The 25,777-nt window shown below is 39.3% G+C and overlaps 2 protein-coding genes across 5 annotated transcripts; both read left to right on the top strand.

The window, feature by feature from the left end:
* Positions 1-2,979: 2,979 nt before the first annotated feature.
* LOC147544520 (putative disease resistance RPP13-like protein 1) lies at positions 2,980-6,215 on the top strand. 3 transcript variants are annotated; one of them, XM_086638086.1, is made up of 2 exons: positions 2,980-3,572; positions 3,629-6,215. In XM_086638086.1, exon 2 carries the CDS (start codon positions 3,632-3,634, stop codon positions 6,176-6,178), a length of 2,547 nt encoding a protein of 848 aa, XP_086494212.1. In that variant the 5' UTR covers positions 2,980-3,572; positions 3,629-3,631; the 3' UTR covers positions 6,179-6,215. The 3 variants fall into 3 exon arrangements, with proteins under 3 accessions (XP_086494212.1, XP_086494210.1, XP_086494211.1); XM_086638085.1 differs by having other exon boundaries at positions 3,051-5,810; positions 5,986-6,215; XM_086638084.1 differs by having other exon boundaries at positions 3,009-6,215.
* A 103-nt stretch (positions 6,216-6,318) lies between these two features.
* LOC147544521 (uncharacterized) lies at positions 6,319-12,466 on the top strand. Of its 2 annotated transcripts, none has more exons than XM_086638087.1 (9): positions 6,319-6,617; positions 6,719-6,846; positions 6,927-7,150; positions 9,149-9,337; positions 9,420-9,706; positions 9,816-9,965; positions 10,049-10,280; positions 10,606-10,688; positions 12,012-12,466. In XM_086638087.1, the coding sequence occupies exons 1-7, from the start codon at positions 6,319-6,321 to the stop codon at positions 10,113-10,115; spliced, it is 1,344 nt and encodes a 447-aa protein (XP_086494213.1). In that variant the 3' UTR covers positions 10,116-10,280; positions 10,606-10,688; positions 12,012-12,466. The 2 variants fall into 2 exon arrangements, with proteins under 2 accessions (XP_086494213.1, XP_086494214.1); XM_086638088.1 differs by having other exon boundaries at positions 6,334-6,597.
* Positions 12,467-25,777: the final 13,311 nt, after the last annotated feature.

A 25,777-nucleotide genomic window follows, 5' to 3' on the forward strand; every position in this document is an offset into this window, starting at 1 on the left:
AGATCCTGAAAACAAGATCAAAGAGAAAACTCCTTGACTTGAGATCGCGTCAACCGTTGAAGTAAGAAGTTTAAAGCTGACACATAAGTATCGCACCGACGTAACAATAAAAAGGCTAAGGATCGCATCAACACGTGAAGTAAGAATTTCGAAGCTGACACAAAACCACACCAACGTAATGATGGAAAAGTAGAGAGATATTACCAGCAAGAGAAGAACGTAGTAGGTATAATTGTGCTAACAAGCCCTAGTGATAACTCCTGGATCGAACTGTTGGCCCAAAACGCCATAAAGACAATTCCAACTACAAACGGTGGCTTTGGCCCACCAAAGCACTGCACGGCCCACTAAAAAAACAACCCATTAACTGAAATAGAAGGTGCACACGTGTAGCCCTCTACACTAGACATGTCATTGTGATTCACACAGGCACTATCTGCTTCCATCAAGTTGTGGATTACTCCGGCGTCGGAGATGACGAACTCGACGGCGATCAAATCATGGTAGTGGAAATCAAAGAGGTGAAGAAAATATGGTTGTTCCATGGTGTGGAGTACAAAAACCAGAGAAGAGTCAAAGAAAACTAGGGAGTGATTGAGAATAAGGATTCACAAAAGTTTAAGATGTACAAAGAACAAACAACTGATTGAAAAATATGTAAACCAAGATAGAGGGAGAGATTTAGATGAAGAAAAGGAGATATAGACAGCAAGGAAACAGATCTAGATATTAGAACATATCAAATTTCATCATGGTGATTAAAGTAGGTTCTTACTTTCTTAGATACGTATTTTGACCTTCAAGGTCATAGGCATAGGAATGCCTTGATGGCCATAGCAAGAACTTTGAAGGCCATGATAAGGCCTTTACTACTGTTGAAGTTGTTCATCGATTTCCATAATTTCTTGACGACTCACTCTTTTTATGTGCCATTTGTATACCAAACAAATTATTGCAAATAATCGAGTAATGCAGATTTGATCTTATTTTCCACACACGTCAATTAATTTGGTATGGCTCGAGCCCACTGTATTCGCCACCAGTAGCTTTTCGGTCTGGTGTGACCGGAAAGCTCACTTGGGGGTTTTCTCCCTCTCTTGACTTTCACCCGCTTCCAGATGAAATGCTTCCAAATAAGGTTCGCAAATCTTCTTCTTTGTGTTGCTAACCAGTAGATTCAAGTATTCAAGCAGTGTAGTTTCCAAAAATTTTAAAAAAAACTAAACCTAGGGTTATGAAGAAGATGAAAGAAGAAGAGATGGAGATGAAAAGAGGGAGAAAGAAAGAGAGAACAAGAGAGAGAGACAGAGAGAGAATGAGAGAGAGATGAAGATGAAAATGGCGGTGGTGATAGAGGTGATAGATTTTAGAAGAAGAAGAAGAGGCTATGAGGAAGATGAAAGGGGGACGGGGCTTTTGGTCGGTCAAGGGGCTTGTTCTTGGTTTGAATAATTTTGACCTAACGCGTTAATTTTACCGTCAGGTCAAACTTCGTCCGGATCCTACATCGGGTTACACGAAAGAGTGTCGACTTGATCGGAAGATATGACTAGAGGGATGAAACATATCAACATGGGTTGGACCCATATATATGTCTAAAAGGGCTAAAGAAAGCTAAGACAAAGATAGTACAAAGGCCGGACAAAAGGATTTTGGGTCGGGCACTTTAGGCCCATCAACGGGTCGCCCATGCCCTGGCCGGCCACACTAATAGGGCCACCCAGATCTGCCCCCTTAGGGCTTAGTAGAGAAAGGGAGAAAATATAAACCTGGTTAATGTTGGACTCTAACTCTGGGATTCTATATAAGGCCCAGATCTGCCCCCTTTTTGGTTATTGCCTTCAATCAAAGAAACTCGTGGTACTTTAAGTTTAGTCTTTATAAAATTATTAAGCTGTAGAATGGACCCTGACTAGACTCTGTTTCTGAACTCTGCGATCTTAAATGAACTCTAAGACATGAATATCTTCACAACTTTTTCCAATTCACAACTTCTTTGTATTTTTGGGAGGTTCATACAAAAACCTTGCAACATAATTAATTCCTCAAAAATTAACATGTAAAGCCTATAAAATAAAGCTCAAAATAGAGTATTTTATGTACTCATCAATTAGTTCTGGAACAAGTAAAAGAAAAATTTGACAATTACATTGACTAAAAAAATATGATTTTGGGTAAGGGGAGAATTATGTCTATGAGCCCGAAGCCAACGAAGACCGTGGATGCTTGCACCCTTATTGGCACAACCCGCCAAGTTTTGGAAGGGGGGGGGGGGGGGGGGGGGGGGGATGGGTTAAAACCTCTACCCGCACACCCGTCTATGCCCACTTAGCTTCACCCAGTGATAACTAACCAAATTATATCAACTTTTGGGGTTGATGAAGCCAAAAATCCATGTTTGTAAGGCTAGATATGATTAAGGGCAATCACACTGCCCCATGGCCTAAGAGAATTTCTAGTGGGTTAGTGAAGTAGTTCTTGCCTTTGAGGGAACACGGAGTGGAATTAATTTATATTATCAAAATCTCATGAGACTTCTTCCTTAGTTTTCAATGTGAGATTAAATTTTTAAAACAAATAACTTCTAATTTTAGTCCCATGTTGCCTCTTTAGAATTATGAAAGGAGTATGGGGATTTTATAAATGGAGATGAAGAAGTGAATTTTTTCAAATCACGGGGTTACCCCGCTACTCGCCACGCCCATACTTGGATTACCCGATCTTCTTAATGGTTTTAGGTAAGAGGCAATCTGAATTTCAAAAATTGTCCGCCTAATTGACCAGCTAACCTTAATAGTCATTGAAGTTTAGTGCGCGATCCGCCCGACCCGATGCTTCAAGTGGTCGTGGACGTCCATACCCACCTCGGTTCCCACCCCTAATTGTGGAGAGTCAATTCAGAACGTTCCACAACTTAGAGTTGACCCACCTTTTAACCGATTCAATGGTGAGATTTCGGAGGGGCAGATGATAATTCTCAGTAATCCGAATGCACGTGGGATAGGGAAGTAAGATCTATATAAGACGGTGGAACTGCGATCTGTTCTATAACTGGTGCCCCTCTGTCTCCCTCCCTCTCTCTGTGGAACTTAAAACGATCACAGGGCGAATTTGGTTATGGTTACCTTACTTCCCTTCTTGTTGTTCTAATTTATTAGTATTATTTCTTCTTCTTCTTGTTCTTCAATTTGGTTACCTTGAGAAAAGAAAGATGTATCACAGGGCGAATTTGGTTATGGAGGGAAAGTTTATTCTCACCTATGTTATTGTACAAGATATCCTGAGAAAGTTGAATTCACCTTCACTCATCTCTTCAGAATGTTCAATTTTAAAGAGGCTACAACTTAATCTATTATCTGTTCTTGATATTATTGATAATCAGATGTCTACTGAAAAGAGATTTATACATCTTCTTGATTTGACTGATAAGTATTCTGTTTCTGAGGCTTCCAAAGAGCTAATTATAAGAGTTGATTATATTCCAGCTATGAAGACTTGGTTTCAATCCCTTAGGGTTTTGCTGGATGAGACTAACCATGCTTTTGATGAGATCCTCTTGATTAACAACATTAGTAAAAAGGAACCAGGTATTACATCTGACTCCACTTTAGGTTATCTTCTCCAACAGTGTATGATTGATCATGGTGTCTCTGTTTTGGTTGATAAATTAGAAGATATTGTTGTTCATAGACCACCCGACCCCATTCCAGACATTAGAAACATACTGATTCCCACCCCTAACAGTTTTGTCCTTCCGCGTCCCAAAGACCAGAACTCACTTATTGAATTACTCTTAGGTTCTTCTGAAGATGATGATGATGTTCATGTTATTCCAATCATGGGTGATGTAGGAATTGGTAAAACAACTCTTGCCAAGCTTGTTTATAATGATCAAATGGTTGATTCTCACTTCGATAAGAAAATTTGGCTCTCACTCTCTGACTTTCCTAGCAAGAATCACAAAGCAAGGATGGTAGATGTTCTTCGGACAAAATTTAGGGATTCGCTGCTTGCACAAAAGATTTTGCTTGTCCTAGATGGGGTGTCAAACGAGATGTGCTGCAGTTGGGATGTAATAGGAGGAGTATCCTTCTTTGGAACAAGGGTGGCAAAGGGTAGTAGGATTTTGATAACCACTAGAAGTCGTCTTGTGTCGTCCAAACTTGGGACAGTTCCTCCATACGAGTTGCAACCTCTAAGCAATAAAGATTGTTGGTCTTTATTCCAACATTTTGTTCCTGATTCCGAATTGCTGCAACCCAGTGAGGAAGTAATGAAGTCCTTTGAAGGGTTTCCGTCTATAGTAGCAACAGTTGGATATTTGTACAACACTTATTTATCCAAAAGACTTGAAGCTGCCTTTCAGTACTTGTCGATGAAATCGTTTTGGGATGTTGAAATTGAACAGAGCCCTCCCACTCTCTTGCGGAAGTACCACGGGTTGTCATCCGTGCATCTGAAGCAGTGCTTTGTTTATTGTTCATTGTTCCCTAAAGTCTATTCCTTTAGTAGGCACCAACTCATATGGTTATGGATGGCAGAGGGTTTCCTTCAACCCATAGGAGGAGAATCCGGGACAAATATGGAGGATTTGGGTTTATCTTACTTCAATGAGCTTCTGCAGATATCTTTCTTACAACCACTCCGATATGATGATTTTAAATCTCAATACCACGACGAAAAAACTGTATTCTTTATGCCTGAATACGTTTACGAGTTCGCAGAATTTATTTCTTCTTATTATGGTGGTGGTGAATACCATAGATTGCATGTCTCTGTAAAAAGGCCATCACTGGTAAAGGATATATCTGAACATGCACGACATTCGTCATTGTTTTGTTCAACTAGTGACTTGAAGACTCGTGAAGCATCCTTTAGCAAGTCCAAGGGTTTACGTTCGCTTTTGTGTGGTCGTCGTGTTGATTCTTCCTTTGTCCTAAATTACTTCACATGCCTACGTGTTTTGGACTTGAGTTATGCTGGTTTTTCAGAATTGCCTGATTCTATCTTCAATATGATACATTTGAAATATCTTGATCTTTCTCACAATAAGATTGAGCATTTACCGGAGACAATTGGCCTACTAAAGAACTTGGAGACATTTAGAATCGGAAGCTCTACCAGAGTAAAGACGTTCCCAAGAGACATGGGGAAACTACTTAACCTTCGCCATCTGGAAATAGGATGTGGTTATATAGCGTCTACTGTACCACCTGGGATTCAAAACTTGACCAACCTCCAGACGCTGCTTCCGTTCACTATCGGTGAAAGACAGGATAAAAGTGGGAGAATCGAAGTATTGAGGGAATTGAAGAACCTTCGAGGATCACTTGTTTTGTTGAAGCTTGAGAATCTGTTGCACGACAAAGAAGAGATAACAAAGTGTGGGGGATACTGCTTGGCTGATAAGGAGAACATTCACAAGTTAAAGTTTCACTGGGATGAATTTCAAGACGCCAAAACTGCAGAAGACATGCTTGAAAGTCTCCAACCTCATACAAATTTAAGGCATCTAGAAGTAAATGGTTATCGAGGTTCCAAATTTCCAGATTGGGTTGGCAGCCCCTCTTTCTCCTATCTTGAAAGTATTCATTTGTGGGATTGTAGTTACTGTGAGTTCCTCCCTCCTCTTGGGCAGCTTCCGTATCTCAACTATCTAGAAATCTGTCAGATGGATTCACTACAATGTATAGACGATCAATTTTGCTCAAGTAGTCGAAGAAGTATTACTACGAGTAGATTTGCGTCATTAAAGACGTTACAACTGGGTTCATTACGCCACTTACAGACATGGAGTGGTCTGAAGGAAGGTGACATGCCTCTTCTTGAACGACTTTGCATTGAGGATTGTAATACCCTGATGTCACTCCCATCGTTGAAATTCCTTCACTCACTCCAAAAGTTGAGCATTAGATTCTGCAAAAAGATCAAAGCCTTGCCAGATGAATGGCCGCCAACTTCACTAAACTCTATGTCTGTTTACAGGAGTCCTTCATTACTGAAAGCATGCACAACTCGGAACGCATGGTGGAAGATAATAAAGAAGACAATGTCGGACTCAAACTTGGAGTTGGAGGAGGAGGATTGGGATGACAGTGATGAGGAGGAGGAGGAATGCCACTTAAAAGAACAATGGGAGGCATATAGCAAATTAGAGAATTCTGCTCCATGTATTTGAGTTCAGGGCTTATTTTGTTATAAAACAAACTTATTCATATATCGGACTTTGGCATTAAAAACTAATACTGTTCAGATCTTAAGTATCAGAAAAACCGAACACCCAGTAATTATCTATCTCCCCTAAGAGTGTGCTGGTACATGTTAACTGCAGGAGGAGTATGCGAGCCTTTTTGTCCATATAAGTGTATGTCCGAGAAGTACAGGATGCCCAACTGTTACACACCTCTTGAGGAGCTGATATATACGTTTGGAGGGCCATGGCTCTTTTCGGCCATCCTATCTTTTGTCTTAGTGCTTCTTGCGGTTCTGCTTAGTACCATAAGAGTTAAATTGGTTGGGTCGGACTCTTACCGGACTGTGAATTCCAGTGAACATCAGAATCGGCACCATTTCCATTATCTCCTCTCCTTAGCAGAGGTTCCTTGCTTGTTAATTGAGTACTCAAAACATTCTACCATTGAAGTTCAATTTATTCTTTGTCTGGATGTAATATTGTCCTTTTCCTTTCAAGGTAATTATGATTTTTGTTATAATTTAGGTGCGGGGAACCAGCAGAGCTGAAGAAACTCATAGCCATGTACATAGATTGCACTTCATGGGTCCGAATACCTTCAGAGAACCATGGCATCTACCATACTCTCCTCCTGATGCAATTATTGGAATTGTGTAAGAAATACTTTCTACTTACAAGGGTTTCCTGTTTACGTGTTAAATGTGTAAAAGTAAGATGATTGCTGGATCTGCAGGTATGAAGATGCTTTTAATAGATTCATTGATGAGATCAACTCAGTTGCTGCTTATGAGTGGTGGGAAGGCTCAGTGCACAGCATACTTTCAAATATTGCTTATCCTTGTGCCTGGTCTTGGAAACAGTGGCTCCGGAGAAATAAGATTCACCGCCTTCAGGAATTTGTCAAGTCAGAATATGATCATTCATGCCTTCGCTCTTGCAGATCTTCGTAACAAGTTTGTAAGGCCCACCAACTAAACTAATAGGTCTGAATTCTGAAAAGTTAGAGCTTTATGGTGTGTTTGGTTGCAGGATTCCTAAGTAGGATTCCTATCAAAAGTAGAATTTGGTAGGAATCATGAATCCTTTGTCTGTTTGGCTACCAAGAATCCTAGGACTCTTGAATCCTAAGGATTCCTAATTCCAAAATTTGTATTGGACCAAAATCCCACCCTACCCCCTAGGGTTTGCTAGGATTTTGGATTAATGAACCTAAATTTCAAACTTAAAATCAACAAAAAAATATTTCCTTCTACAAAATCATTATTTTTTTTTCAAAATCATTATTCTTTTCAAAAATCATATTTTTTCTAAAGACGTTTAAAATACTCAAATAATAATAAATCATAGGATTCTTAGTTGCCAAACAAGCCAAAAGATATTACTTGGATTCATGAATCCGGGGAATCATGAATCCCAAAGAATCATGAATCCGCGGATTCATGATTCCGCCATCCAAACACACCATAAATTCTTTTTAGGGATCAGCACTACATAAGTTTGATTGAGGCGCCAATGAAAGGAAGCAGAAATAAAGAACTCAAAGATCATCCCCATCATGTCTTTCTTTATAATGTCCCAGCATCTTCTATAAAAAGAGATGGGGAATCCATCCGGTCCTGGAGCCTTATCAATAGCCAACGCACTTAGGGTTTCCTAATGAAGGTTAGATTTATTTTCCCTATACTACTTTATTATCATTCCTCATTCATTTGTAACCATCTCAAGTTGAGTAACGATAAAGAATTAAAGAGTTCTCAAGTTCCCTTAAGTTCTCTTGTGTTCTCTTTAGTGTTTTGATTGTTTACTTAGTTAGTGAGTACAATAAGGTTAGAGTCCTTAATGAAGACGCCAGTCAAGCCACAATGGTAGCAGCCCCGTCTCTTCGACTTCTTTTTCGATCTGATCTTTCTTTTCTGACTACTCTTCATTTTACGAACTATTTTGGCGCGTACCCTTTCTTGGTGGGTCTCTACGGTATGCAGTAGCAAGACAATGTTGAATTGAGAAATTAATGCAACCTATCCCACCCTCCCCTAGTAAGCTTCAGGATCAACTGAATCTGGTCTTGAAGAAGCTACTTCCACGTTCCACCTATGGTGGTGAATAAATGGCTGGTGGAGGCAGTCCCCAACTAGTCGATCCGAAATGGAAGGGTGATGAGAGGAACAAAAGGTCAAATCCACGATCCACTTCAAGGTCTCTGAGCGAAAGAGAGGGAATAGCTTGCTGATAGGTGCCCAGGCCAGGACATCATTCATTTCTCCTCCTGTGACTGTTGGTGAGGGGGCTCTCCTGATCGGCACGGTGCTAGCTAGCTGCTAATAACCTTACTTTGTGTCCCCTGAAACAGTTGGATCAACTGCGAATTCACCTCCATCCTTTCTATCTTTGAAGTTCGTTTTTTAAGGCATCCAATAACCAAATTCTATTTTGCGACAGAAAGAGGTGCTTCTGTTGTAATTTCTTGAGTTGATCAATTTTTTCTCTTGTCGTATTTTTAGGGTGTCTCATGGAAGCCTTAGACTCAATCTCCTTCCCGGTGATCCTTTTTACATATCTTTCAAAGTAATAAAACCAAATTCTTAAACTATAACGAAGACATACTTTATTTACCAAAGGTCTGGATGTCCATTGATTAGGAGTAGGAAGACGCTACCATGTTTACTCATCTGACAACTCATAATTGATGGAGATGATACGTGGAGGACTAGGGAGCTAGTGATTAGTTAGTCCCATCTTGGAGATGTTTTATGTCACAATCCTGTGAAGTTGAACCACTAACATATAAAAAAAATTGTAAAATCTAGCGAAGTTTCTGTCACCAATGGTATCGTTATAATCCAGCACATTTTCTACATGCGATCGTTTTGTGACCTCTCACCCTTGCATGAATGTATTATCCAAATTTAATTTGTAACTTCAAAAACTTGTTTCTTTAATCTTTCTGACTGCCAGGTTGGAGCAACACCAGAATTGATGGTTGCGTATATTGATTTCTTTCTTGGTGGTGATGAAAAACGATTAGATGTGGCCTCCATACAGAAGCAGAGATTTCCTATCTGCGTCATATTTGGTGGGGATGGAAGCTATATGTCAGCTTACAATCTTCACTCTGACACATTGCTAACCAATCTTCTCAGCGAGGTACTCCCGTTGCATCTGAAAGACGTAGTTTACAATTGCTTTATTCAAATTTCATATTTAATTGAAACCATTACATTCGCAGCATGTTCCTGCAACAATATGGAACCGATTGGTTGATGGATTGAATGCTCAATTAAGGACTGTGAGGCAAGGATCCATCCGTTCTGCATTAGTTCATGTTCTTAATTGGATTAAGACTCATGGAAATCCAAAACTAGAGCCTAATGGAGTAAGAATCGAGGTGGGTTGGTTCCAGGCTACAGCTTCTGGTTACTACCAGCTGGGTATATTGATAGCAATCAGCGATTATTCGGTTCACCAAATGCATCGTTCTGATTCATGGGGTGGAAGTAGCAGTGAACAACCAAGGTATCTTTAAGTTATCATTAAGAAATTAACTGTAAAACTTTGTATTCCGTGCCTGAATTGTTTACCGATTAATATCATCTTCATGTTATGTTCTTACAATCAAATCCAGAAAAACGGCCACATCTGCACTTAAAAGAATAACTGTTGGAACAAATGGAGGGGTTATAGACGAAGAAACCTTGAAATCTTTGGATTATAAAAGGGATTTCTTTTCCCGTTTTCTCTTTTATTGCACAATGTCAGCCCTATCGGTCTGCAGGTATATTACATGCCACTCTTACATGACAAATGAGTAAGTAGGATTTGTTTTATTACAAGTTATTCACCTCCAATGTCTTTCAGGATACACTGCAACTCCTTATCTCTCTACTTCTCTTGGGAGATCTTGCTATCACTGTTCTTACGTTGATTCATTTCTACTGGATGTCTCTTGGAGCGTTTCTTGCTGATTCTACCACTATCTTTACTTTCCCCTTTTCCCGCCGGTCTGAATGCCCTTTTGAGTAAAGGACCTAAAAGACCTTTACTTGCTCGTGTCTATTCGTTGTGGAATGCTACATCTTTTTCGAACATCGTAAGTTATAGCTCCAGTTGGTGATATATTTATTCTGAAACTCGTCATATGGAAGAAATATTTGTCTAAAAGTTATACTTCATTTTATTATGTTATTTTAGTAGATATAGTGCAAAGGGAATGTATGTGTGTATATATATACACACCCACACACGCAGACACTTTTTCAAATGAATGAAAAAGGTATTGCAACCAAAATCGGGTTTAGTACTTCCTGGTTCCTACACATACTTTTGAGTTTTGATACTCGCATAATAAGTTTGCACCTTTCCGGTAGTTTTGTTACCTGGGTTTGTTTAAGAAGGCCAATGTTGAAAATGTGCAGATGGTGGCTTTGATCTGTGGCGTTCTGCATTATGGATTTTCGCCGAACCCATTCAAGAAGGATAATCCATGGATTACTAGAAGGTATTATCCTTTCTCATAACTTGTAATGTCTTAAAATTGATTATATAAGGAGCAAATGGACTTAAGGTCAGCCAACAGGGACATAACTAGTTCAGTTAAATAGCAATGAATTTATAGCTTTTCTAAGAAGAGAATAGGTAATACCTTGTTCCATTGCTTGTGGCTAATTATCAGAATCTCTATAACTTTTAATTCATCTATATCAGTATGTTACGTTTCTAACTATATAATGTCGTGAAGTTCTCTTTGCACGCTATTTTGTTTATTCATTGTTCTGCATGTCCATCTTATGCAATGAAGATGATTCAGTGTCTTCTTTATTTTCATTTCATCAACAGATTTTTCACCTGTAGGTCATCATTAAGTTCAAACTTTTACTATAGTCTTTCTAGACAAAATTAGAACAACAGAACATATCGTTTTCTCTTCTAAGTGTCTCATCTTTCATTGGAGCAGAACTATCCCAGGGGTGAACCTTTGATCTTTTGTCGACTTATTAGTCGAAAATTGGGAGGCTTTTATGTTTTCTTTGTAACCCCTAGCTGTTTTTATTTTCTCTTTTTTTGCCCCTTGAGGCTCTTGTATATCCTTTTCCCTCAGTTTCTAATTTAATCAAATTATTCAAAAAAAAAAAAAATTTTTTTTTGAAAGGTAATATATGTATCCGTGTCTCTGAACCCGAGGCCTAGAGGGTGGAAACCATCTTGGTAACCACTCCAACCAGAGGTTGTTGACATGTGGACGGAACTTAGTGTCACATTATTTGGAAGACGTTCTAGACCTAGATTATAACATGACACCTTGTCTTACGTATTGGCTAAGCCTTCTTGATGAGTTTGTCGCATATATTGGTCAATTGAGAAGCCTGGGGTGGTTTAGGCCCTCTAGGGCAGCTCATGCAGAGGAAAGCTTTGTATCATCTGGAACTAGGCTTGTGGACCTAGGCGGTACTAAGTCAAGGACAATATGACTAGCTGAGATGGGTGTTACGTCATTGTCCTAAAAAGCATTAAGCTTAAACTAACTTTCAGTAAAGGTCCAATAACATTCTAGTTTCCTCCTTCATACTGGAAATAGTGATTATAGCGTAGGAAATCGTCCCTTTGACCATGTCATTACATAATTTTGGTTTGAATGAAAAAGAAACTAACGAGAGATTTATTTTGAGACGGATTCCATCACTTTTTAGAGCAAAGAGGAATGTATGATTCATATTAAGACAAGTTTGACACTGATCTAACGAAGACAATGATTGTTTTCTTCTTCTTTTCACATTCTGTAAAAGCTCTCTTTCATAATTTGTTTGATTGTTGATGTGCGCAGAGAAGAAGATGATAGATGGTGGATTCTTCCGACTATTCTTCTTCTATTGAAATCAATACAAGCGCGTTTAGTCGATTGGCACATAGCAAATCTAGAGATTCAAGATACCTCTTTATTCAGTCAAGATCCTGAGATTTTTTGGAGCCATCAAACTCTTTCATAAGAAATCAAAAACAGGCCAGGAGACTTTTAAATTAGAAAATTTATTATCAGAGATACTGATCATAGGAAGATGTGGGGAGATTATTTCTTCTTATCACCCCATCTTCACTGTAAATTTGTAAAAAGGAAAGGAAGAAAATTTGTGTCTAGTGTGTTCCTTATTCAGTTAATAGTAGCTTACTTTCATTCAGGCGGATTTGAAATGGCCGAAGTGATTAACTGAACAATCGTTTTAAGTCTGTTTTCATCTATTTTTATTTTTTTTGTAATAGAAGGATACTTGTTTCTCATGATATTTTCATGTCCTCTGCTGTGGAAATCAAGCTCAAACATCTAAAGCTAATCCACAACAAGTTTTTGGTCGTATAGTAGGATGTGTATACCTTTAGTGATATCATGTGAGTATCTGCAATGGTAGGTTTAAGCTTGCTCGGCTTGGATATAATTGGCTTTACTAAGAGGATGGAACATAGGCCCATCCAAGTGAATTGAGTGAAGTTCCTAAAGTCACCCAACTTAGAGCATCTCAATTGCCCACCTCAATCTTTTAAAAATTCTTAAGTTAAAGTTCTATGCGCCATATGTAAAACTGGTCTAGTGTCGTGTCTTTTTACTAGCTAAAAGTGTCGTGTTTATTATGTATAATTTTTTTTTCCAAAAGAAAACTTTCATTTCATTAATGATGGAGAAAAATCTAAACATCTTATATGCCTTTGATCACATCATGTTAGTATAAATCAAACATCATGATGATTAAAGAGTCTACTATTCCTTTTTTTAGATGTCCCAAATTAAGAGTCTCATTCCTAATATATCATATAAAATCCTTTACTTTTCCATGAATACCTTTAAATATTGTAATATGTAGTGTATTAATTAAGCTAATTAAGACATTTGACACTTTCCAATACAGAAATTAGGTTTTCCAATAAACAAATCTATTTTTTTTATTACTCCAGTTACTTTTAATTATTATGATCAAATTTGATTGACTCACCAACTAGAAATAAATAAGGGTAAATCTGGAAGAAGAAAAAGTATGAAAATAAGTTGGATTACCCATATGGGACTCTTAATTTGGGACGGAGGGAGTATAATAAACCAAATATTGCAAATGCTTGAGTACTGCAGATTTGATCTTATTTTCCACACGCGTCAATGGTGGTACTTCCCTGATAAAATTTGTCCCATAGTGATGAAATGATCGTGGAATCTTCATAATAACTGACTTTTGTCCTTGATAATATCCACGTAGCAATGGGACGATGTTTTTGAAGTGTTGTAAATCATTAAAGAAAACCGTTTATGTTTGCTTCAACTTAGTTCTATGATCTAAATCTCTTTTCTCTATTAATGGTGACAGAGGAATCACTTCACAAAAGCCACTCACAAATTTACAAGTCCTTTAGAGAGAAAAAAAATTAAATTCAAATAAATTCATCAAGGACTATGGTCAAATTGATGACAATCAGATAAATATAACTCAAACAATAGTTCCTAATCGACCTCCAATGGAAAGAACCGATTTGAAATTAGAGATACACGCAAAAGATCTTCAATTGAGAGTACTAATAATACAGTGATTAATTTGGTGGAAGTACCACATCATCACTACCGATTAATATGTCGGATCGTGGACGATACATCGAGAAGATTATAGAGATGATCAGAAGTGACATAATACCAATGATAATGATGAACCTGATGATGGTTCGTCAAGAATGAATTAGTGATCTTCTTCCCGTACCAACTTAATTCCTCCCTCTCCACTATACTACTCGACCTCTCTTAGCTTCTCCAAAATGCCAAAATTAGTTGTAAGAACTAAGCAAAAACGAAAAACCTCCACTTTAAAAGTGAAGGGAGTTACGGTGAAGGAACCTCTCTTCGCCGGAAAGTGTTGATCTTTTGAAATCTATCCCTAGAAAATTGTAATGCAGAGCAGTTCTGCACTCCATATCTTTTATTGTGTTATAATTACTAATGTATGCCTTCAACAAAAAAATTAAAATTACTAATGTATGAAGCAATTTTTAGGATTATCTCTGTCTTGGTCTTTAATTTGTGACCAATTAGTCGTTTTAGTCCCTATAGGTGGCCGGCAGTTTATTTTGGACTTCAAAATAAAAAGCTTTTTTATTTTTTTTTCCCAGAACTACCTTAGTGTTGTTTTACTTTAGATGTTTTCAAAATATATCTACATTAGCCTTTTTCTCTTTTCTCCGTATCATTAGATTTTTTATTCCACCTCTTCTACCCCATGATCGTTGTTCGATAACAACAAAAACTATTTCTGCCTCTCCAACCACTGCTGATGTCAAAAAATGGTCTTCCGTTATATCAGCATGAAACAGGGAGTTCATGCATGACAGCCTCCGTTATGATCGAATATTCCGTCTAGACGATCGATATTCTTTCGATTCTCGTTCCTTCTCTTAGAAACCTGGGGGGAAACCTGCAAAAAGAAAGAAAACCGCTCCGACGCTCAAGCCAGTCAGATTGCTCTTTATAGTAAAAGAATAAGTATTGATCGATCCTTTTGGGGGGGGGAGGGGGGGGGGGAGGGGGGGAGGGGGGGGTTGAATGTGTTAGACTTACTCAGCTTACCTTAAAGAAGGTGATGCGATTGTAGGGATTTACACCCTTCTACTAGTGTTTATAGCGGAAATATGACATCTAATGTCTACACTAGTATTCCCAGGATCACATGCAAAACTAGTAATTAATCTAATGGAGATAGTAGATTACCTTAATCGCTTTTCCCTCGAACTAGTTGAATTGATTGAAGAAGACCAAGAGCTTCAAGTGTAGCTCCTCTACTTGGGACACGAGCAATCAATTTGATCTCCCACCTTGTTGTATAGCTAGCACACCAATGGTGGTTGGAAAAGAAGAACACCTTCTTCTTTGACTAGATTGATAGTTAATGGGAATTAGCTCACTTTCTCCTCTCTACTTGATGTGGTAGAGTAAGAAAGCTTAGAGAGAAATTCCACACCTTATTATCTGCCCTAAGAGTGTTTATATAGAACCCTAATAAGAATCCACCTCCTTTTAGGTTTCCTAAAACACCCTTTAGAATAAGATTTAGGGAAATAGTCGAAAATAGCAACTATTGGTATTTTCTCAATTCCCCAAGGAGGAGGTGTCCAAACACCACGAAAATTGGCAGATATAATGTTTATTATATCAGCAACTAACCCTCCAAAATTCAGCCCAATCCCATCCATTCATGTTGTAGTTCATCTTAAACTGATTAAAACCACTATGGAGGGAGTGAAGGATAGTGTCGGTAGCTGTCTGTTGGCTATAAGGGAAACCTAGTTTAGCCAGTTTGCCTATGAGCCTGATCATTTGACGAACATGAGGCCCAACTGGTTTTCCCTTTTCAAGGCGCATGTCCATAATCGCTTTAGAGGTTTCAAACCTCTCCAATCTCGACTGTTTCTGGAACATTTCCCGAAGTTGTCGCATCATGGAGTAAGCATCCATGTCTATGAACTGCTCTTGCAGAGTCGGTTCCATGGTTGCTAGCATTAAGCAAGTTACGGGCTCTGCCTTTTTCCGCACACTCCTTTCTTCATCTATCTCTTCTTTAGTCGAATTATCATCCAATACAGGAATTGGAGTTTCTAGTACATGTTGCTTTCCTTCCATCCTGAGAACTATTCCTAGGTTCCTTTCCCAGTCAAGGAAGTTGTGCTCATTCAGCTTCTCCTTGTCGAGAAGTGAGCAGAAGTTGAAAATATCTTTTGTCATCTTTGAACTACATAAAAGAAATGGCAAAGTTTTAAAACGTTTTTGAAAAACATTAGTTTTCCCACATTATTCAATATAAAATCGTCCCCGATTGAATAAGTGATTCCAAGACCCCAGTTCTTCGAAGTAAAGCGGACGAAGGCCCTACCCTTTGACTCCGTCGTTCCGGGTGAGCGAACTACTTCACTGATCATACCTTATGACTCTTGGTTGATAGATTTCATTAATGAATGACTAATCTATCCTTTTGCCTCGAGTATCCAAGACTCTCTTGCTGATCTCGTTGAGTAGAACCATTTAGACGTGTAGGCCTCTTCTATAGACCTACCCGCATTGTCCCAAGGTAGAGGAGGTACTCTGCGAAGGCCGACCCACCTTCCTCGAACAAGGGCGCAACGAGTGTCTTAATCTGGATAGGCGATTACTCAAGATTACTTTTGGGGACTTTTACGCTAGTCTGGCGTTTGTTATAGTGAACTATTTAGCCTAACTAACATCCACGACATAAAGCGTAAATAAGTAAGTAAATGCGCGCGAGAAAGTAAATCAAGCAGACATGGATCCTAGTATGGCCCCTAACCTAGAAGATCTAATCACCCTTGGTTTTCTTCTTGTTTCGCCTTTTGGTTCGTCTTAGATCGCCATCTTTGAACCTCCATTGATTTCTCCCACTCGCCTTTGGATTTCATCCTCGAGTTTCTTCAATGGACTCATAGACCCTAAACTCTAATTACAAGACTCTAACGATTCGCAGATCGTATAAACTTGAAATTAAAATTAATTACAAAGCATGCACCCATCCGTGCTTAAAACAAGAATAAGGAAATAAATCTATGGCCATACTAGTTTCCCGCATTCACATCACATGCAATCATATAATATATCAAGGCTAAGAATTATATATGCATGATTATCTTGGGAGATACTTTTGTTGACATCACATGTCACATTACGGACCTTAAGTCTAAATTCGAAGAATTCTACTAGTGGTGCTTTCCGGTTTTATCTTTTATGATTTCTAAAATCATCTTTAAGAAAAACTCCGTTTTGGGCTCGAGAAAGCCCGGGTCAATTTCGGAAAAATATTGGTTCGATTCTTAATGATTTCATAAATCAATTTAAAGAGAAATCCGTTTTGGGCTATTGGATGGCCCGGATTGATTTTGGAATTATTTGGTTGGAATCGGAAAAAATTTTGGCAAAAACTCCCACTCGAATGATGGTCCCTTTTCGTGGTCCGAAAAGCCTCGAAAAAGCCCGGGACAAGTCCTAGACAAGTCCCGGCTCAAGCCCAAAAAGGGCTCGGACAAGGTCAGGACATAGCACGGCCCATAGGGCCGGCATGTCCTGGCCGAGGCCTATCAAGGCCTGGTCTCGTCCTGGCCGGAGCCAGGACGCTAGTCCATGTACCAGACGCGTCCTAGACGTGTCTGGTACTGGACTGGACCAGCACTAGGTGTCTCGGACTAGTCCGAGACACCCAGAACCTCCCAGACGCGTCTCCAAGACGCGTCTGGTCGAGTGCTCTGGACGCGTCCTAGACGCGTCCAGGAAGCTCCTTCGCAGCTGCTGGTCGCGTCTTAGACGCGACCTGGACGCGTCTTCAAGACGCGTCCTTAGTAGCTGCTCTGGACGCGTCTTCAAGACGCGTCTCAGCAGCTGCTCTGGACGCGTCCAGATGACGCATCCAGGAGCTTCTGGTCCGGCCAGGAAGCTTCCTGGCCGGACACTAGGGTTTTCAAAACCCTAGTTTCCAAAAAGAAAAAAAAAATAAAAAATTTCTTATGCAACTCTAAGTTGCTATTTTCCAATTTTAAAACTTTTCTTAAATTTTTGAAAGGGTTAATTCCGTTTTGGCCCCCGATTTGTGACCAACTGGCCGTTTTGGCCCCCATAAGTGTCCGGCAGTTCGTTTTGGCCCCAAGGGCCAATTTTTTTACCAAATTATCCTCGGGGGCCAAAATGGAAATATTTCTGAAAAAAATAATAAACATACAAAAGCCACCTCACCTATTTCTTTCTCCTCCACTTCACCTTATCTCTCCTCCATCACACCACTTCCTCTCCACCTCACCTTTCTTCTCCGGCGGATGGTGACCGGCCGGAATAAAAATTCCGGCCGGTCACCTTCAACATTAAAAAAAAAAAAAAATTTATCTCCTTCTTCTTTCTCTCTCCTCTTCTTCTTCTTTCTCTCTCCTCTTCTTCTTCTTCTTTCTCTTTCTTCTCTTCTTCTTCTTTCTCTCTCTTCCTCTTCTTCTTCTCTCTCTCTCTCTTCCTCTCTCTCTACTACTGTCCGGCGAAGGGGAGGATCCCCTTCGCCGGACTCTGGTTTCCAGACCTTCACGGTCTGGAAACCAGACTTGAAGGCCTGGAAACCAGACCGTGAAGGTCTGGTTTCCAGATCCAGACGAATCTGGACCTTTCCAGATTTGTCTGGATCTGGAATACTCCAGATCCAGACGAAGGTCTGGAAACCAGACGTCCGGCGAAGGGTATCCTCCCCTTCGCCGGACGGTAGTAGAGAGAGAGGAAGAGAGAGAGAGAGAGAGAGAGAAGAAGAGAAAGAGAGAGAAAGAAGAAGAAGAGAAGAAAGAGAAAGAAGAAGAAGAGGAGAGAGAAAGAAGAAGAGAGAGAAAGGAAATTTTTTTTTTTGGTAAAGTTGGCCGGCCGGAATAAAAAATTCCGGCCGGCAAGATTTCGCCGGAGAAGATGGCTGAGGTGGACAGAGGTGATGTTCTAATTGTTTGATGAGGTGGACAAGGAAAAATAAATAAATAAATTACAGAAATGCCATGGGGTTAGAATTGGTAGATTGAAAAAAATTTGGGGCCAATTAGGAAATTTTTGGGGCCAAAACGAACTGCCGGACACTTATGGGGGCTAAAACGGCCAGTTGGTCACAAATCGGGGGCCAAAACGGAATTAACCCTTTTTGAAATTCCTTTTAGAACACTTCTAAAAAAAATTTAAAACTTTTAGAAACTTTTAAATTTTTCCAAATTTGTTTTGAGAGCTTCCTAAAGTCAAAACTACTCTTTTAAGAACACTTCTAAAATTCTTAAATTCCAAAATTTTGTTTTTCAAAAGTTTCCAAAACTTAAAAACAACTCTTAATCAAACCAATTTTGGATCAAAATCTAGGTTTTTGAAATTTTTCAAAGAACAATTTTGAAATCAATTTTGAAAAATCTTTGAATCCAATTCAAAATTAATCAAATTTTATGTTTTAAAATCTTTTTAAACATAACTATCAATTTAATCAAGCATGGATTAGTTTGAAATTCAATCAAATTGAGACTTTAGAACACTTTTAATCATCAATGTGATTCTTAATTTGAAAATTTATTGAATCCTATCAAATTATGAGTTAAAAATACCTTTTAAAACACCTTTTAAAATACTTTTATAAACTCAATTTTCAAACTATCAAGCATATGAATTAGTTCGATTCTTAGCAAAAACTAGTTAATAGCAAGAGGCTCTGACGCCACTGTAGGGATTTACACCCTTCTACTAGTGTTTATAGCGGAAATATGACATCTAATGTCTACACTAGTATTCCCAGGATCACATGCAAAACTAGTAATTAATCTAATGGAGATAGTAGATTACCTTAATCGCTTTTCCCTCGAACTAGTTGAATTGATTGAAGAAGACCGAGAGCTTCAAGTGTAGCTCCTCTACTTGGGACACGAGCAATCAATTTGATCTCCCATGATTATATCTCACTCCCACTAGTCCTATCCTAGATCAATTTGTCACTCTTATGTGTAACCCGTTGTAGGATCCGATCGAAGTTAGCCGCGAATTACTTCGTAATTCGACGATCGTAGTTGGTCTCTAGCTACAACTCTACGATCCCTAAATCAATCGGACTTGATGATCTTCCACATCAATTGTCCTATCCGACAAATTGTTCGCATTGTCACCTTGGTCGAAGGACATCTCCTTCAACTCCTTCAGCGATGACCTTTTATAGGTCAAATTAGTGTTTCCCTTTGTAGTTATCTCGTATCTAGGATAAATAGAAGTTCCTAAGTTTAAGGATACTTCGTAGATATCCTGCCGAGGTGATAGATCTTCAGGGAGATATTTTCTCCTTTAAGACTCTTGAAGCCCAAACAGACTGAAATACTTAAGATCTTTAACCGACTTGGATCTTTTAGGGAGATTCTGGGATTGAGTTGGTAAGCCTGCAGCTCTTTCCTGTCTCCCTAGTTTAGCGTGTGAGACAGAGGCTTAGCTTACGCGGACTCCCCTCATTCCTTTAAGGATTCCAGGGTTGATCTGTTCGTGTCGAGGGAGAAACAGGGGTGGTACCTCTAGCCGACCTCCTAGTTAGGGGAGTGTACATGTGACGGATCGTCGAGGATTCGACTGTCCTGCTGCCTTCAGCCGGGTTGACCCGTTAGAGTTCAGGTCTGATCTTGACTTCTTGACGTTAGTCAACGTTTGGACATTTTGTGCATCATCAACCACCACCATTGGTTTCTCTCTCTCTTCCCGAACGAATGACCTTTTCATCTAGTTTTCCCAGACGAAGGGTCTCTTCGTTTGGGTTTCCAGACTAGATTTCGAGGAAGATGAACTGCCAGTGACCTTTGATGTGACACGAAAATGTCACATTTGGAGAGCCTAACTAAGCCTAGTTAGTTCGTTTTAAGTATTATAAATAATATTTTATTTATTTTTAATGTTAGGTACCTATTTTGGAGTTAAACATGTAAATCGGAATAAAGGGAACGAATTGTCACTATCATTTCATGTGCCAAAAACGAGAGAAAAAGACTTCAAACAAATCAAATGACAAGAGGAGTTAATGGCGAGTCCGACGGTGAAAACGGAATTCAATTCGGAGTTCGGACGGGGAAGATGTGAAAGATAGAAGCCAAGGTCTTTTCTTGAAGGCACCCCCCCCCCCCTTTGGTTCTAAATGTAGAGACAAGATGAAGGTACTCCCTTGGTTCTTAATTAAAGCCCAAAGCCAAGGCAAGCTTACAAAAGAAAAGAAGAAGAACAAGACAAGGAAGAATCTTGGAGGCATTCTCTTTATGGATCCAAGTCAAGTCTGAGTCAAAGTCAAAATCAAAGTCTTGACCTAGGGTTTTAGTAGTTTAGGCTACTATTCATCATCTTCTTCTTTACCAAGAAGGAAGAGAGAGAAAAAGAGGCAAGAGAGTTCTTGAGAGTTAGGGTTCTTCATCAAGAGGGTTTGAAGGAACAAGAGAGAAGGAAGGAGGGCCGGCCAAGCATAGGTCGGCCAGCACACTAGGCCGGCCTAGCTTAGCCGGCCGAGCAGCAGCTCGGGCTGCTCTAGAGAACTCGGGACAGGCAGCAACAATAGCTCCGACCTGCAGCTCGGATGTGCAAGGAGCAGCACGGTCTAGCACGCAGCAGTAGCTCGGGTCTAGCAGCTGCAAGCAGCAGCGTGCGCGACATAGAGCAGCAGGCTCCGGCCGGAACAGCAGCCTATGCACAGAGCACGGACAGCAGCACGGGATGCCTCTCCAGCTGCACGAGATGCCTAAGCACGGCTCGGGTGGAAGCTTCCTAGCTCGGGACGTGCACGGGATGGATGCCTTTGGCCCGGATCTAAGTTTTCATGGTCGGATTCCATGTTTTGGTCGGATTTCTCCATTCTTTGGCCGGACTTTTCATGGTGTTCCGGCCACTTTCTTGGCCGGAAACTTTAGGGCTTTTATTTCCCACATCAAGACCTTGCTTCCCATGTTGTTTGATTTGATTTTGAGTAGAAATTTGTAGAGAGAGAAAGCTAGGGTTAGCTTTAATGGAGGTTGTGTTCTAAATGGAGAAGATGATGGCGGTCGCTATGGGGAACCCAGAATTTGCTAAGGGGAGATCGGATGCACCTTAAAGACTCATATTTTCCGACGATCTTAGCCTCGAACCACATCGAAAAAGGGGGATTCTCTCATCATTTTCTTTCCATTTCTTATTCAATCACCATATTTAGCTAACTTTAGTGTGTCGATTATATGAGATGAAATGTGATGAATTCGTGAATATATTTAATATGATTTGATGTTTTGATTATAAATTGATGTTCATTTATTTCGATTATTTTTTTGGGATTAATTGTCACTCAAACAAACGAATCAAATCAAGAATAGTCAAATAAGAAACTGAAATTCTCACTTCTGCTATGCATCGTTGTTTATGTTATAGTTACTAGTTTTTCAAGAGAAATAACGTTAAAATATTTAAAGTTTTGATGTTATTTGTTGTGATATTTTTAGTGACTATAAAAACTAGGCTTTTGATGTTTTTCGTTGGGGACATTTAAGGTACTGATGTTCTTCTTCAGATTTGTTTCTGGTTTTGGATATGCTCGCATTTGCAAGCCGCGTTTGCGTATTTCGCGTCTGGGGAATCCCAGTCCCACTCGAACTAAAAGACCGAGACGCGTCTTGCACGCGTCTGGTACATCCTAGACCGAGACGGACAAGGAATGTCGAGACGCGTCTAAGACGCTTCTCAGGTTCCTATATAGGTCTTGGTCTAGGACCGAGACCCTGGACTCTGGTCCAGACGCATCTAGGATGCGTCTAGAGCGTCCAGACACATCCATGATGTGTCTGGAACGACCAGATGCGTCTGGTGTGTCCAGTGCCATCTCGGCCTTAGTGACCGAGATGGCCTGAGTCGTCCCATGCTAGGACGCGTCTAGCATGTCCCATCCGAGAGGATCTTGGCGTCCGTCCCTAAAGTCCGGACCTTTGACTAGCCTTGACCAAGATAATCAAAGGATTTTTTACCAAGTTTGACTTGTGACTTTTCGAATTTGACTTGGGCTCATTGGGCCTTGACTCGAGAGGAAATTTTTCTTACTTTTTCTTCCTGTTCCAAAACATAATTTTTCCGACACTGACCCGGGCCATCTAAGGACCCAAACGGAGTTTTTCCTTGAATCGTTTTAGAAATCATTAAGGAAGAAACATAACGTGCCATTAGTTTATATTTTAGGAAAATAAACTCAAAAGCCCATTAGACATAGAGATGTCACAATTTCTCACAAGTGAGTATGTGCCCGAATGTATGTATGTATGTATGTATGTATGTATGTATGTATGTATGTATGTATGTATGTATGTATGTATGTATGTATGTATGTATGTATGTATGTATGTATGTATGTATGTATGTATGTATGTATGTATGTATGTTTGTATGTATGTATGTATGTATGTATGTATGTATGTATGTATGTATGTATGTATGTATGTATGTATGTATGTATGTATGTATGTATGTATGTATGTATGTATGTATGTATGTATCCGTAGAATAGTATTGCCTTTAGATAAGTAATCGACTCTTGTTTCTAAGCACAAGTGAGTATGCGCCCGAATAATACTTAGAGTATAGGGTCATAGGATCCATTGATGAACCGAACGATGAGATCATGGTTCAAGTAGGAGTAATCAATGGAGGTTCAAGAACGTAAATATAAACGAACCATAGGCGACCAAGAGGTAACCTAAAAGATTAGATCTTTTAGGGGCTATACTAGGACCTAATAATTCCTTACGCGAACTCACATAAACTTTATGTAATAAGTCATGAATGGTTACGATAGAGTTCACAGTAATGCAAACTTGATAAATTGCGTAAAAGTCCCCAAAAGAATTTTGAGTAAAGCCTACCCAGATTAAGACACTTGTTGAGCCCTTGTTCATCGATGGTGGGTCTGCCTCTGCAGGGTGCCATCTTTTATCTCGGGACAGTACGGGTAGACCTATGAAGAGGTCTAAATGGTTATTCTCAACGAGTCAGCAAAAGGGTTTTGAATTTCGAGGCAAAGGATGAATTGAACACATCAACGTGTTATTCATCAACCAAGAGTCATAGGAGTATGACCAGTAAAGAGTTACTCACCTAGGACGATGGGGTTAAGTGCAGTGCCCTACTACGCTTAACCTCAAAGAAATGGGGTCTTGGAATCGCATTATTCAACCGGGGAAGGTTTTCATTGAATAATGTGGCAAAAATTGTGTTTTTGCTATGATAATAAGTTTTAGGATTTTGCTTTTTCTTTTAATGTAGAGTATATATGACTATTAGAAAATAGTTTTCCAACCTTCGTTCATTCCTCAAGAAGGAATGAAACGAAACTTATTTCCTTGATTGGATTAGAATCCCTCAGAAACGCTCTCAAATCCGAAACAAAGAAAACGCCCGAGAATATCCTATTCCTAATGTTCGTTGTTACCTCAGTTTGTGAAGACAATTGTAAAGAACATTGGGGAACGTTGAATTTAAGAAGCAAGTTCTTATGATTCAGCAACCAAAGGAATATATGAAGAGTTATTATGATTCATAGGGACAAAGGGTCGGAGTTTTAAAAGCAATGGCTAGGCCATTGCAGGAAACTACCTAAGTACCTGGTAGACAAAAGAAACGGAATTGCGAATTTCGGTTCTTGTATCAACAAAGTATAGCAGACTCCTATCATCATGTGTTTAAAAACTGGATATGCAGCTCAGTGGGAGCTCAAGGGAATTACATACTTAACTAAAAGGAGAAAAGGTCCAAGAAGGAGCAGAAGCAAGTAATTGTTAAGGATGCTGAATTGGATCAAAGTCTTCTTTTAGACACTGATCTAGCTTAGAAATTAATAATTATTATTATGTTCTTCTAGAAACATCTAATATTTAAACCGTTGTTAGATTAACAAAGTTGGTTCTAGGAGAACTGAAACGTTAACAATGATACTATAGGCTACAATTAAAGGATTCAAACCGGTAAACTCTAGCTTTGTCATTGCGTCAAATTGACATAAGACACATGAAGAAGATCCATTGGTATGGACTTCTAAGTCCAGTGATTTAGAATCATAAGACACATGTGAATTTTGTTCAAAAGGACTATTTGACAAAGTCGCCTTTTTAAAAGGAAGATATGACTAGTGAACTAATAGTCTTCATACATACGGATGTATGTAAAACTATTAAAGTACTAACTAGAGTTAACCAAAATCCACTTGACAAAATATAAGTCATTCGATTGGATCGAAATGGTGAATATTTGAGTCAGAAATTTGATGACCATCAAAGAAGTTGAGAAATAGTTTCTCACCTTGCTCCACAAACACATCATATGGGTGACGAGCCTAGTGGGAGTCATCGAACATATTAGACATGAGTCGATCAAGATGGGTATATGCCAATCTTCCAAATACTTTCTGGGATAAATTCTCAAACAAGGTCGTTCTTCCTACCTAACCACATTCCGTCTAAAAGCTAAAAGACAAAGTATTTCTTTTATGAATAAAGAAATATAGGGAATTCTTCTACAACCCATAAAAGAACAAAGCGTTTCTTGCTCGTGATGTGTCTTCCTTGAAATAATGGTTATTCCAAGAAGACAAGTGGGAGAAATTTAAGATATCGAAGAAATTCGATAAGAACAACAAACTGACAATGGTATTACAAATCAACGGTGGTATACGAATGTCAGAAATTACGGTTCCTATCTATTTTAGCCGATAGATATGAAAATAGAGGTTGAGATATTAGATCTCGGAGGTCTTTCCGCATAAGTCGAATTAGATTCGCAGGAGAGCCCTCAAATAGTTGAGGGTGTCTCAAAGTTGTTCAAACCCCTCGTAGGCCTTGAAGGCTCATAGATCTGTCTCAGAAGCGAAATCCTACTGAAGAAGAGATGAGCTACCTACACAAAAGCTATGACGGAATCACTCCGGAATATGGTTTGGAACCATTAGACCAGAATGGGATCCACGTCTGAAATCAAGTTTGGAACTTGATCTATTTTTTAAAGGAATAATTCCTGTTAAATACAAATAAGTTTTTCAAAGAGTTTGA

This window comes from Eschscholzia californica, unplaced genomic scaffold (genome assembly GCF_041429995.1).
Source record: "Eschscholzia californica isolate CP2 unplaced genomic scaffold, dmEscCali1.0.p SCAF_4, whole genome shotgun sequence".
Lineage (NCBI taxonomy): Eukaryota > Viridiplantae > Streptophyta > Magnoliopsida > Ranunculales > Papaveraceae > Eschscholzia > Eschscholzia californica.

Excerpts from the sequence above, each read along its gene's own strand:
- LOC147544520 (XM_086638084.1), top strand. The coding sequence starts at position 3,212 with ATGTATCACAGGGCGAATTTGGTTATGGAGGGAAAGTTTATTCTCACC.
- LOC147544521 (XM_086638087.1), top strand. The coding sequence starts at position 6,319 with ATGTTAACTGCAGGAGGAGTATGCGAGCCTTTTTGTCCATATAAGTGT. Across the intron at positions 6,847-6,926 it reads GATGCAATTATTGGAATTGT|GTATGAAGATGCTTTTAATA; the intron begins GTAAGAAATACT and ends CTGGATCTGCAG. Across the intron at positions 9,338-9,419 it reads TAACCAATCTTCTCAGCGAG|CATGTTCCTGCAACAATATG; the intron begins GTACTCCCGTTG and ends TTACATTCGCAG.